The sequence below is a fragment of the Poecilia reticulata genome, chromosome 22 (assembly GCF_904066995.2).
Source record: "Poecilia reticulata chromosome 22, P_reticulata-male-v2, whole genome shotgun sequence".
Lineage (NCBI taxonomy): Eukaryota > Metazoa > Chordata > Actinopteri > Cyprinodontiformes > Poeciliidae > Poecilia > Poecilia reticulata.
The window spans coordinates 19555794-19570469 of NC_088851.1; the positions used below are offsets into that span (position 1 = coordinate 19555794).

Genomic DNA, 14676 nt, shown 5'->3' on the forward strand with positions numbered 1-14676 from the left:
AACTGCTTGAGGTCCAGCAGGAAGTTTCCATTGTCAGTAATGATTTGGGGAGCCATGTCATCTGCTTATGCTGTCAAGAGGAAGATGAGACACTGGACCCAACATGGCAGCTTAAAGCTGCTATTTAAGCAACCTGGGCTTCCTAAATACCTCAGCAGGTTCATAGGCGAAATGCTTCCATGCCACGCCACACTGATGCAGTAACTTGTGGAAAGGGAGCCTCAAAAAATTGCATATACTGAATATGGCTATAATAGTCAGTAGGCTGTCTACTAGAAACCCTTTTGTATGTTCTTATGTAATACTCCAATGTTCGGAGAAAGTGAATCCATCAAAAATTTACAGAAATAAGCACTTAAAATGTATCTCTCCGTATACAATGATCAATATGAGCTTTGTATTTTGAACTAAAATTACTGACATACATTATAACTAATTTAATGTGAAGACCCTGTAGTTTGATTCATTTTCTTTAACATCACACACAAAGAAGACATACATAATGAGGCTTTTATTTTATTTTTACATTCATCTTTACAGCTTTTAAAGCTCAAAGTTTAGAGAAGACTGATGACGACGTCCCTGCAGGTGCATCATTTGCTTGCGTATGCCATGATTTGCTCCTGAAAGAGGAGATGAGGGACAATTTTACAAACATACTTCACAGATGCGTGTTAGGACAGAGTCGCGCCGACTGTAAACTCGTGAACTCGCAGGATTTAAAATGGAAGAAAATGTCACTTTTAACTTAGCGGCTCCATAGTGAAACGCCTTCCTGAGCAGTTACAGTCGTGTCGGTCTGAATCACTTAGTAGGAAATAAAGCCGTTTCACATGAGCGGTCACTAATAAAAAGGAGTGTGAAAACGCAAGCCAACACCACTGTCCGCTGCCCCGGGGCCAACAGTGCACCCCACCCACACACTTTTGGTAACACTAAATTTGGGGCTAAACTTAGATGCTATAGTAGTAGGTTCAGAGGCCTTAAAATTATAGACACGGCTACAGTAAAGCTCCATGTAATCAGAACAGAGGGCGGAGGGTGGGGCCACAGAATGGGCGGAGCTTTTGGCTTGACAGGTGGTTGACGTTCTCAGGTTGGCTCAGTAGAAGTGGAAGCTTACTTTTAGAGTCGGGAGCATGTTGGTGGCCTGCAGACCGAAGGTGCGTAGGAGAACCGCAGGAGCTGCGTTGGTGGAGTAAAGACGCTTCATGAGGTCAATGGCAGTCATCATGGGCAAATTGTGCCGCTGACGTTCCGTCTCGTATTCTAACAAGTGCTGTATGGCTCCTGTGTGCAGAAAATCTTACAGTTAAAGCACTTCAGAGAATAAGCCTTGCTCATATTATAGTTTTCAGTCAGGTGGAAGCTTGCAAAATTTTAACGGTTTGGTATATAATGATTGTTTGTTTGCTTTTTGTGACCTTCAGTATTTTTGCCAATGCCTGCTGGCTTTTAAAGTGTGGACTTTGACTAAGCCGCTCTAGAACATGAATATGGTTTGATGTAAACTACTCTGCTGTAGCTTTCGCAGCACATTTAGGGTTGTTGAACCTTCACCCCTGTCTCAAGACTTTTGCCGTGTTAGACATGTTTTCTTCCAGGATAACCCTGCATTTAGCCCCATCCATCTTTCCTGAAGCTTCCCAGCAGGATGCTGCTGCCACCACCACGTTTCACTGCAGGGAAGGTGTGATAAGCAGTGTTAGTTTTGCATGTTGGTCAAAAACGTTCAATTTTGGTCTGATCTGCTCAGATAACATTCTTCCACGTTAACCGTTTCTGTTTTCCCGGAATGGATTGTGTTTTTCTTGAAACTCGAGATCTCTTGTGGCTTTCTGTCAGCCACTTTCTTTTTTACTTCTGTTAGCAACTCTTCCATAAGAACAGGTTTGCAGAGTGCAAACTAATAGGTGTCCTGTCAACAGATTCTTCCACCTGAGCTATGATTTGTGCAGTTCCTCCAGTGCTCTGTGAGGTGTTTAAGGTTTGGCATATTGTTTTGCAACCTTAAAACTTCTCCACAACTTTATCTATGATCTGTCTGCTGTGTTATTTCTTCATCATGTTAACTAATGTTCTATTGTGACTTCCAACGGTATTTTGATGCAGTGGATTGTATTTAGGGGTATTAGAGTAAAGGGGATATGCCAGATATTTCAGATTTCTATTTGCACCAACTTTTGGAAACCAGAAATCCTTCTCCTTCAGAGTAATACCCCACTTTGTGTTGGTCTGTTCAATAAATTCTCAATCCAATATATTGGCTTTAGTGGCAGTAACAGGACAAAAATGAGAAAGCCAGAAAACCTGCTTCTTTTTAAAGATTAGTACTACACGTTGGGTTGGAACAGCGGCCATGGAAACTAGCTCAGAGCAAACCACTTGTTGTCTGTTTGAAGTTCTCACTGACCCAGGTCCTTCCCATTAAAAGCTGCATGGCTCAGGAGATGTGTGAGGCAAGCCACATCCCCGAAACCCAAGTTGACTCCCTGACCTGCCAGCGGATGGACACGATGTGCTGCATCTCTGAAAACACAAACATACCATCATGGACATCATGCTGTTCCACAGACAGTCAATATTTCATGCTTTCATACAAGAAAGAAGCTAAAAACAGGCGCAACCTTTAAAAAGCAGATTTGTTTGGGGGTGCGAAGCTGTGATGTGCAGAGCATCCTCGTCTTACCCGATGAGAGCCACTCTGTGCCTGATGTACTCTGACGCGTGACCGACTCCCAGCGGGAACATGACTCTGCTTTTCGGGCCGATCCCCGCCACACTCGGTGGAAGCTGTCGTGGTGAACCGGCGGAAGGCATAATGGCTGACAGGGCGCCCCGGAACAAAGCGCCGGCTGTCTCAATTAGGTCTGACTGATTCTCAATGCTCCACTGTCACAGACATATTCACACAGAGACAGAAAACAGGCATTATTCTCATGAGTGGACAGAGAATCGAGTTGACACAGGGAGTAAAAAAAAAACTTGAGGCCAGCAAAATAGCTACCACCCCCTCCTTCCTAACTAACTGGTTTGGCAGGGCCTCAGGAGCTCGGCTAATTGAAAGAAGATGCCGGCCAGGCAGTGCAGTTGAATTAGCTCTGTTTGAAAAACATTCCATGCAGTAATGGTCGACACTGGAAGACCACAGGTTTAATTAGCAAACCAGGCTTAAAACCAAGCGTGACTCAGTCGTGGTGACCCCATCCATCAGGAAGGCGAGTAAAAATAGCCACCTTGGGAAAACGGAGGTTCTCCCAAACGTAGAAAAAACACACAAAGGTATATCAATCCTGCAGGGAAATTATTATTATTATTCTATTTGGTTTTGGCCCAAACTCCAACGAAGATGTTTGTGTGAGTCACTCAAAAAGAGGTCAACATGCAGGTGTTTGGAGAATCCCCCCCACGCACAGACAGAAATGTCGCAACATCTCACTGACTGACCTGAATACTGACTGTAAATAAAACAGAAGTGAGACTGTTAGGTCTAAGTTTTCTCTGGACAAATTTATAGATTTAGGGTATATTTCCACGTGAATGCTTATTATTTTATTTTGATTCTTTATTTTTATATTTAGTCATATTTCAATTACAATATCACACCTATAAATCTTTTTTTATAAGTTTTATATAGCTTATTGTGTTCACTAATATTTAATACCTGGGATGGAGTCAACAAATTGGCAATTTCCCCTCGTAATCAATAAAGCATAATCTATTCCAGACTCACAAAGGCTGAGTTGATGGCGTCGACGAAGCTCTCCTCGTCCAGCTCCAGCAGCTCCTCTGCAAGGTGATGGCTGGTTGACCACACCAGTGAGCTCTTTGTGTCAGAAAGCTACACACAGATAGCAGCATCATCAGATACTTCTGCAACAGGTGGATACTTTTCAAGAAATAACTACGACTGTTAAAAGTGAGAAAGATTACCGGTAACATAGCAATGGGTCCAGTTGGGAGAAACCTTTGCCAGGCAACATTGTTCTCTGTGGGCTGAAACACACAAACCAAAGTATTAGTTTTGCTGCAATGTATGTTAAAGATACATTGCAAAAATACTGAACTTTGACACATTTCAGGGTGTTGCGACCACACACAATGTTAAAAGTTGAGGTTTGCTGTAGGCACTTGTTTTGCCACAAATTTTCAATTGAATTTAGTTCTGAATTTTGACTGGGTGTCCTTCCAGATGTTTGGATCTCCTATCTAAACTGTGGAAGAAAAACTTGCAATTTTAAGAAGATGGACTAAACAGCTTGAGATATTGTAGATTTTATTTACTAACTGGATGACCTCTGGATGGGATGGGATTTTATTTATGATTATCATAATAAAGAGTAATATATGCATATTTATGCACACGACATTTTTATTTTTACTTAAGGCTTATTAGATTTATTATGCTTCATTGAACAGGTTGCTGCTCAATGAACTGGGTTGCTATGAAACAGTGCCTGTTGAATGTAACTTATTGGGAGGTTTTTGAAACGGGTCATTTTCCAGACACCAAAAAACATCTTGCCAAAAAGCGGTTTCCTGTGTTTTTAGGCACTTGGGCTGTTTTTAGAAGTAGTAGAGAACCAAATGGAAGCATGAAAACATGCAAAATGTGAATTTGCATAACAAGTCCCGTTTAAACCATGTATTATAATTATGAAGCTTTATGTTGGCTTATTACATCAAACCTTAAAAAAGTAATAATACCTCTGACAGATGTAGCACTGCAACCACAGCAGACTGGTCATAGTTCCACTTGACTGTGGGTATTCCCAGTTTCTGCCTCACCATTGAATTTGGCCCATCAGCACCAATCTGCAAAACACAAGAGTAGAAAACTCAGAAGGAAAGGATGTAAAAATAGTAATTGTTTGTATGGTTCAGTTTGAAATACCAGCAGCTTTGCTTGAAGAGTTTCTCCATTAGCCAAAGTGACCTTCACCCAGGGGATGGACTCGGCTGCGTGATGAGGCATTGGCCATGTGTACTTCACCACTTTAGACTTGTACTTAACTTGCACGTTTTCTGACAACAAGAACACAGAACATGTGACTTCTATATATACATATATATATGCATATACACAAGGAGCCAAAAGAAAACTGTTACTGAAATTACAGCTACAAAATGTGTGAGTTTCTCACATCAAAAGGGGTAAAATTGGCTTTATGAATGCATCATCTTACTAAATCAGTAATTTGCTACTGAAAAGAAAAAAAAAAGTGAAAGAATGCCTATCTTGCAGCCAAAGTGGGGAAAGATCTATAAACCACCCCATAAAACACTACTGGTTTTCCTCGCTGGCGCGTGGTAACTGCCAGGCTTTTCATTTGACAATCTCCTTAATGGCCTTGGCCTGCCGCACTACACTGACTAATAGTGTTTACCTACAAGCACGCCACTCTGCACTTTGGAAATGCTGCCAGCGTCTTAGATTTTTGCACTAAAGCTGCCACTTTTCCCAAAAATATCAGCATCTGGACATCCCACACATGGAAGGATTCTGGCTCGTGCTGACTTGGAGCGGGACCCATCCGCAGAGCAGCTACTGGTTCCTGCAACACGGTTGTCAAATATGGGTTTTCTCTGATCGGAACGCATGGTTACATTGAAAACAGCTGGCGGGGGGACCGCATTTTTTTTTTTTTTTTCTGCATGTAACTGCATCTTCAGCATAACATTGTGAAGGCTAAAATGAGAGCAGGGACACATGCGAGGCACATGAGGCAAAAAACGTGCCGCGACCACATGCCTGCCGTTTGGTGTGAAATGTTGAAAACTGTTTATAAATATGCCATTTAAACTGTCAAGCACATAGCAGAGAGTTTTTATTTGCTCAGATGTCAACAGAGCCACACACTGTAAGTGACTGTGTGTGTCGGGAGGGATGGCAGACCTTAGGAGCACATGGCAACTTTAAATAGGTCACTGGACCAATGCACGTGTCCTCAGAGGGTGCCGAGATGCTGCAACTCCCAAAATGTGAGTTTTTATTGAATTTGAAGGAAAAACATGGATGGCTCCAAGAGCTTGTCTTTAAAAACACTCATAGAGAAAGAAGACAAATAAAACCAGAGGACAGAAAGGGATTCAGATGGTGCCAAAATCAACGCTCATTAAGCAAACTGGAGAGAAAATCTTGCTACTGTGTGGAACTTCATGTTTTATTCACATTTATTGCAGAAAAAAAGGTACTAAACATGTCTCCACTGGTTAAATACTTATTAAGAAAGACTTTGTTAGTCAGCTTTCAGACATTTCCTGCCTGGAGAAATTAGTCTCATCCATTACTGGTGTGATTTTGATGTGTTCTTGCGCGCGCGCGCGCGCACGCACGCACGCACGCACGCACGCACGCACGCACGCACGCACGCACGCACGCACGCACGCACGCACGCACGCACACACACACACACACACACACACGCACACACACACACACACACACACAAAAAAAGTCTTGAAAGTTTTAATCTTCTTCAGGCCTCTTTTATGCCTTAGTTATTCCTAATGTTAAAACTGGGATCAAGTCAGGTAGTTTTAGCAGATTTACTTTCTTCTTAGTCTCCTTAGACATTAATTTGGGGACTTTGCTAAGTTTCCACCCATGTTTCATCTTCAAAGTCTCATCAAAAAGGTCTACACTCATCTTTCCTCAGTTACATCAAGTCTGTGAGTACATTATTGTAAACTGCAACCCCAGACCATAATGTCCCCATTTCCAAACCTCTGTTGGTTGGTTTTTGTGGTGATGTACCCTGTCATTCATTCTCCAAACAATGTGTGCAGAATTCAGTGTTGGTCTCATTTCACCAGAATATTCCCTGAACACTTGATGACATCTCATCTTTTATTTAATGTTGATCAATTCTTGTCTCCATACAGCCCAGAAAAGTCTATTAAAATGTAGATTTTGTTGCCCACAGTTTCATATCTAACCAAAAGAAAGACATTTATAGTCAGCTTTATTTAAGCCATTAATTAGAAACAGAATCAAGCAGGTGGAAACAAGGAATTTGACTTCAGTTTCCGTCACATTGTAATCACAGTACAGTGACAAACAGCAAACTGCACTATGTAACAAAAACATTGAGTAATTAAGGACTGAGGGGACAAAATAAGGACTAGTAAGAAGTGGGAGGATAATCAATCAATTTCAACCATCTTTCAACCTCTGCACATTAAGATCTTCTTCTGGATGACTTTTTATTTTTTAACTACATTTACTAATAGTAAAAACCTCTTCAGGGGAGTTATTCTACCAGTATTTTGCTGATTTGTCTAAATGTTCTATAGAAAACTTTAATAGAGCTCCAGCAGTGTAAAATATTGAATAAAATGTTGTGCTATATGACTGGCTTTATTTTTACTCTTATACTTTATGACACACAAAACTACAAATGAATCGTCCTTATTGTCTCCAGGTGCATTCTGGAGACAATAAGAATGGTGACAAGCTTTACCCAGAATGCACCTGGAGACAATAAGGACGATTCATTTGTAGTTTTGTGTGTCATAAAGTATAAGAGTAAAAATAATATAGCTTGTGCAGCTACTGCATTAAGTATTCTTCTTATGGAAAAACTGCTTCAGATATATTTACCTTTTTCCACCTCATTTTCTTTATGTGCTTAATATCTACTCCCTGTATCAATCTGCTTTCTCATTTTGGGCTTATTTGTGTTGTCGCCTCTGTATGTGTGGATAATGTCGATTCTTACAGACCTATGTGAATTTAAAAATGTCAATGTTTTCAATACTTATTTTTCCCACTGTGTACTCACCAGGCATCGCATCCAGCTGTCTGGTGATCGCAGCCACAACGATGTCATTCTCCACAATGTATGCCATCTCGTCCAGCAGGTCCTCTTTATCGAAAGTGATCAGGGCATCAGAACAGGCATCCCAGACCTAAATGAGAGACTCATTATGCCTTTGGTCTGCAAGTCTAAAAACTGAATGCATCCCTTCTTTTCTCTATTTATAGCTGGAGTGGGAGATGCGGCATTTCATTAAGGTTAGGCTAAAAACATCAAAGCTGGAGGGCTAAGTTAGCAGTTGTCACAACGATGGACAGCTGTCTACATCTTAATGGCGCTCTGTGGGACCAAGAGCCCAAATTACATTTCTGGTGTGGATTTGTTTTTGCCAAACACTAACTAGGAAATACAAATAAAAAATGACATGTTTGTTAAGGTTACAGAGTAAGTCAATATTTGTTCACAACCCAAAAGCAGCATAATGAGTTATAATTTTAAGCTAATGTCACTCCAACCCCGGTAGAGTCAAACATGAGGGCGTGAAAAGTGTTTGCACAAGGTTAATCCTCTCCTGGACGGTGACTATGGTGACAAAAACCCATCATTCTGCAGTAATATGCTGCTGCACTGCTTTTACTTTTTTTTCAACTTGCCATAAAGTAGGGGGATATACCCCACAGTAAAACCACTAATGGTAGTTGGTTTGCAACTTGTGATAAGTGGTTGGGAGGAAAGATTTACTGAGACCAGCCCAAAAATTGTTTTGGTTTTGTTAAATGCTGGTGAAATGATGGAGCTTTGGAGCTGAATAAGTTATTGCTTTTTGTCTAAGCTTTAGAGAATATTCCCTCTTAGAACTTTATAGAACAAAATGTGGGAAAACTCTTGCATCCTGTGCAAAATTCTCAGTGCCTTGTGGACATTTCAGGAAGCCTTTACTAGCGGGAAAGCGTGCTATTTAGAGCTGACCTTCTCTGCATATTTTCCAGCTCTATGGTTGACATGTATATGACTGAAATTTGAGTGGCAAACAAGCCAAAACAGTGGTAGAAGAGTGAAGGTATAATGGGAGAGGTACGCTACTATAATAACTGTAGGGCAATGCATGATGACATCTTGGACCCAAAGAGAAACCCTGCGGTCAAGTGTTTGGTACACAGCAACCACATCTGACAAGAGGCACTGAGGCTGCGCCCGCAGCCGTAAAGTGGGTTAACTTTGCAGCAAACAACCACTCTCCTAATCTTTCATCTTCTCGTCGTTGTTCACATGAATCTTCATAATTAGAAGACGTGGAGAGGAGGTAACAATTTGAAACATCAAAATGAGTTACTCTTCATAGAAAACATGGCTTTAATAAATAAAACTTGCACAGTCAGAGAACCATTCGGCGCTTTGAATGTGCCCAACATTGGCCTTCTTTAAATATAACTCAGGTTCTTTGGCATTTAGGGTGCCACAGGCGCAGCAGAGCTCCTGAAAAAGGGGCATAAATTGCCCAAAGGAATGAGCGAAATGCATGGTACATGAAACCACCTTTTGCTATTTTAATGCGAACAATTACATATCGTATACATGATTATATGATGCTGCATTGTGTTGCCTGCTGATTAATCTGAATGAATGAGTACAAGTTGAATGTTACAGATTTTTCTCTCCACTAATTGTACAGTGCTACAACTTATGGATGACAGAAATACATATAGTATGCCAGTAAAACAGAGTCTGGAGGAGACATTAGGGAAATTTAAAGTTGCATAACAAGGAAATTTGTTGAGATATTTTGCATTACAGAGATATTTTCAACTGGAGAGCTATCTTTTCTAAATACGTATTTAACAAAACAACACAGTAGCAGAATATAAAAGTATTTACATTCCTTTATTTTTTGTTTACATTTTGTAAAGTTGTTATCATAAACTTTAATGTATTTTGGGGGGATCTTGTAATAAACAAACACAAAGCAGTGCATAGTGGTGAAGTGGAAGGGAAACAACACATCGCATTTTTATTCTTTTAGAAATAAAAACCTGAAAGGTGTGTGCGCTCCCATGAGTCAATGCATTGCAAATATGAATTTTTGTCCAGTCTTCTTTGTAAAAACGCAAAAGCAAAGTCATACTGGACGGAGAGTGACTGCTAAAATTTTACATTTGCTCCCATGCTCCAATACCTGACCTATTTATGAATATTCTTGGAACAATTGGATGCATCCCTGATCCAACATACCAGAATCTAAAGAATTGTTAATGAACAAATCTTTGGGAAACTTGCTGACATGCCAAGAAGGTAATGGTAATTCAGTCTTTTTGGTTCAGGTGTTTTGGTGGAGCCAGGGCTGAAATGGGACCAAAAACGCTCCTGTGATTTTTGGCTATGGCGCCCCACCATAATTATTTATACAACATGCAAAGGTACACGACGTACCAGAGGATATATTTACACATTGTGTTTTTTTGAAAGTCAAAATAAAGCACAGCAGCCTAAAGGAAGGAGAGTAACTGCGTTAAAAAATTAAATTGACACGTTCTCTCGCTACTCTGTTGGTCTCGGGAGATGGCCCATCTTGAAGTGAAAGTGATATCTCTAACAGAGATGCATTTTCACTGTTTTACGGAATATACTGTTTATACAAAAACAGAAATATGCCATCAAAGCGGCTCCTTAAAGTATGAAAAACAGAGAATTTTACTAGTGTTACTTCTCTGGTTACACTTTCGTCGATAAATAATCTATTTCAGCAAGCAATGTTTCTCTAATATTATAAGATATAACACATGCTACAAATTGTAACTTTATGGCAACATAAAATAGCACTAAATTGAACATCGAGCAGCATATTAATTTAACATAGCATTATTTGAAAACACAGGCCGTCTCTCACCCACAGTTTGTGCTCAAAACTGTAGTTTTGTACACCAATCCCTTGTGACTCTATAACCTAACATTATTATCCATGTTTTTATGTTTGACAAAATTAAACAAGTCTCATAATCATTTCCTGTGTTTCAGAATTTCTAGATTTGGCTACATCTTTCCCAGATAGTATTTAGCGAAAACTAAACACATGTACTATGGCTTTATGTGTTACAGCAGTAGTAACATATAATCTGTGTTACAGCCGTCGTAACATATAATCTGTGTTAACACAGATTATATGTTACGACAGATTATATGTCGTAACATATAATCTGTGTTAACACAGATTATATGTTACTGTAGCTGTAACACATAAAGCCATAGTGTTACTTTGGCTGTATGTTTAGGGCCATTGTTTTAGGGCCATAGAAAGTGAACCTCCATCTGAGTCTCTACTGACAAAATGTATTACAGGGCGGATCTTATTTTCGTCCAGCATTACCTCCATTCATCTTCCCACCCTAGCCAGCTTCCCCACAGCATCATCCTCCTTCCACCATGCTACCAGGTGGTAACTTCAGTGCATGTTTAGTTTTCTACCACTCACAGATGTCCTTGTGGGTTTTGTAATTGTGTCACAGTGTTTACATTCTCACATGGTGGAGTAAAACAAGCTTTGTGAGATTTTCAAAGCTTGGGATATTATTTTATAACTTAACCATCCTTTAAACTTTTCCAGAACTGTGGCCCTGACCTGCCTAGTGTTTTCCTTGGTCTTCATGTTGCTGTTTGTTCCGTGATGTTCTCTATAAAACTCTGAGATCTTCACCGACAGCTGGATTTATACTGGGATTAAATTACACAGATGAACTTTATTTATTAATAACACAGAAGGCAGTTGATTGCATTGGATTTTATGGGTATCAGAGTAAAGAGTTAAAAACAAATGCAAACCACACCTTTTTTTATTTGAAAAACAATGTTGTCATTTTCTCTCCACTTCACAATTATATGTTTCATTGTGCTCTTCTGTCCCATGGATCAGCAACCTGTACTACCCAGAGTCATTTTTACTATTACTCATGATAAATAAATGTATCTTGAGCTGCAAATGATCCAACATTTGAAAAAAATGCAATGTAAAAGATGTAAAAATATCAGGTTTTATAAATACTTACAATATAACAATATTGGTAAAGAATCAGAATTTTATTTCTATTTTGAGGTTTCAGAACGTAGCAACATATTAAACAAAAGATAAGTTCTTCACCTTTGTCTTAAAATTTTATGCCATTATACCATTAAAATATATTGAAAAGCTGTTAAAATTGACATTTAGATTTAAGTGCTCAATGCTATGTCATTTTGGACCAATTGGCCCCACAGATCCCTGGTCAATTGCAGTGAAATACAAAGAAACATGTAATTTTATTGTAATAAAATGAGAAAGACTTAAAGAAAATAAGCACTATTCCAGGGCACTGCCTCTAACATTTTCTTACATAAATAAAATCAACAATGTTTTGTCATAATTAACATATAAATGTACCTGCATCCTTTTATAGGGTTTGCATCTCATCCTTGTGATTTGCTCCCATGCTCCAATACCTGCAAAAAAGATATATATATATTTTTTACATTAGAAGATACTCCTGAAAATATCTGCAACTAAAAATATGAAACCTATCAAAAAGACATAAAAATGTAATGGTAGGTTCACAGGTTTAAAATTAAATTTGATACCGAAACTCTCCAACCTTGTTGAAAACTTTATAACAGTCATAAAGTTTTCTTTTGCTACATCATAAAGAAGTGTAGATGCAGAACATCTTAATTATATTCAAAATGACTATATGATGTTTATAGTAAGAAGCCAGAAGAATAGTGGTTCCATAAACAAGTTATTGGTTAACCTTTTATATTTTGCATAAGTGCCAGCGGAGGGAATCAAGGTCAAAGCTAAACAATGTTTCACATTTATACAGCGTTTTGTATGCATTCCTCCACCTTGCACAACTGTGTTTATTTCAAATATTGTAGTGACAACTTGTAGCCCAAAGCAAATACAATTTGATCCCAACAACCCTATAAAGAATCATTTAGAAAAAAAAATGCTGCATTCAATGTTTAATATACTATTTACTGGAGAGACGAGGAGATTATTTAAGATTTGTCTTCGGCTAGTAAGGGATTCTCACATGTTGAGGATAACCTTTTGTAAATTGATCACATTTTCAAGTTATCACAGCATTACCACAATAATTTATGACACAATAATTTATGTATAACACAATCTAATTGTTTTAATTAAAACATGAAAGCTGAACATATTCATTATTATTTTAAAATTGTATTAGAATATTTTGTTAAGGAGACCGAAGGGCAGGCCAAAATGCACCGAAGGAACTGCACATCTTTTATTGCTTTGGAATGACTTGAGACTCCCCAGAATGAGCCGGAGAGTCTTGCTGGGTGTGAGAGGTGTCTGGGTATCCCTGATGCACCTGTTCCCCCCACAACTCTGTCTGGAATAACCAGAAGACTGTGTTGAGGGGTGAATGGAAAGATACATGGGTGTTTACAATTGGGTTAACTATAGGATTAAATTCTTGTTGTTTTGATTTTGATATGTAGAGTTGCTTGTTATGATATCTGATTAGGTAGAACCTGCAGTTAGCTGTTTAACAGAAGTTTCAATCAGAGCTAGCCAATTCCAGGTTTATTGAGGAGCGGTGCTCCTACAGTTTCAACAACACAAAGGTTCTTGGTATTAATGACTGAGACATTTCACACACCTGAATTTGTTATAATTGTAAGCAAGGGAAAGGAGAATTAACCTTTTTTCAGCCAGCTGACCAGCAGTATGCAGTAATGGATGAATGACTGCATTATTCTAAGCATCTTACAGTAACTAAAAACTCTATTCCCTCCAGTATTTTCAATGGCAGCTTATTAAAATGACTATAAGCAGCCTATTGCTATTTAAGATAAATGCAAATTATTAAGAGCGAAGAAATAGAAAATCTGAAAATATGCATGCATTTTTTTAAAATGCATATTTTAGAAGAAAATGAAGGCATCAAATGGCCAACAGATTTAACTCCTCGATCCTCACTTTTCCTGGCTTTAACCTTCACAGCGGTGTTCAGAAAAACCTCTTGGCTGTCAGGAGACTGATCCCTGCTAAGCCTGAGTAACTGAATGTCTGATCCCTAACTTACCATGTGGGGCCATTTAAAGGTCACACACACACCCACAGCATACAACATGTTTAGAATAAGACAAATAAGATAGAAAATATCAGGTTGACTCCTTTGTGTTAAACTGTCTACTGTACCGCTGAGGAGTGTGGCTGATCCTGGACTGATGGAGCTGACTCTGGTGCTGTAGGTGTCAGGCACTCTGTCCATTACTTTCTTGTGGCCGGCTTCTAGGAGCAGAATCTTCTTTCCTGCCAAGTTGGGATCCATGCCTATGAGAATTGTATCATATTAATTATAGAGCCTGCATGAAAATAACAGCCTTCACATATGCTCAAGTCTGTTTGATTATAATGTGGTGCAGACACATTTCCCAATGCTGTTATTATTTTTTAGAGGGATGGAGATCTTTAATGAGTCTATTTAAAAACAAATTGCCTAAATTAGTATAATAACAAGTCAGACTCACCTAGGGAGCAAGCCATTGCAGATCCAACCATCCCTCCCCCGGATATAATCACATCATATACCTCAGTTTTAGAAGAATCTGTCCTATTTTCTGAACACACCAAACCTCTCCTGATGATATTTACAGCTGGTAAGTGCTTCTCTGTTATAAGACATCGACCCAGTCCGTTTATGACTAGTGGCGCCTTTGTGAGCTTGTGCATTATTTTCTCTTCAGTCTGATTTCACATTAAAGAAAAGTATAGAGTCCAGTTCGGGAGTCTGAACGCCGTCATACAGCAACCAGAGAGAAAGCGTCTCCTTGGATATGTCCTAATAAAGACAGCTGTGTCCTCTCTGTAATCCAGCCATGTTGTGTTGACAAGCAAGCGCTCCAAAAAGAACTGCTT

The 14676-nt window shown here is 39.2% G+C and overlaps 1 protein-coding gene across 1 annotated transcript; it reads right to left on the reverse strand.

The window, feature by feature from the left end:
* Positions 1-496: 496 nt before the first annotated feature.
* On the reverse strand, positions 497-14663 carry coq6 (coenzyme Q6 monooxygenase). Its single transcript, XM_008400213.2, has 12 exons — positions 14289-14663; positions 13957-14091; positions 12169-12227; positions 7785-7911; positions 4895-5025; positions 4708-4815; positions 3934-3996; positions 3734-3841; positions 2690-2892; positions 2414-2529; positions 1124-1290; positions 497-623 (listed from the first exon to the last, which is right to left on the reverse strand). Exons 1-12 carry the CDS (start codon positions 14488-14490, stop codon positions 594-596), a joined length of 1449 nt encoding a protein of 482 aa, XP_008398435.1. The 5' UTR covers positions 14491-14663; the 3' UTR covers positions 497-593.
* Between the last annotated feature and the right edge of the window lie 13 nt (positions 14664-14676).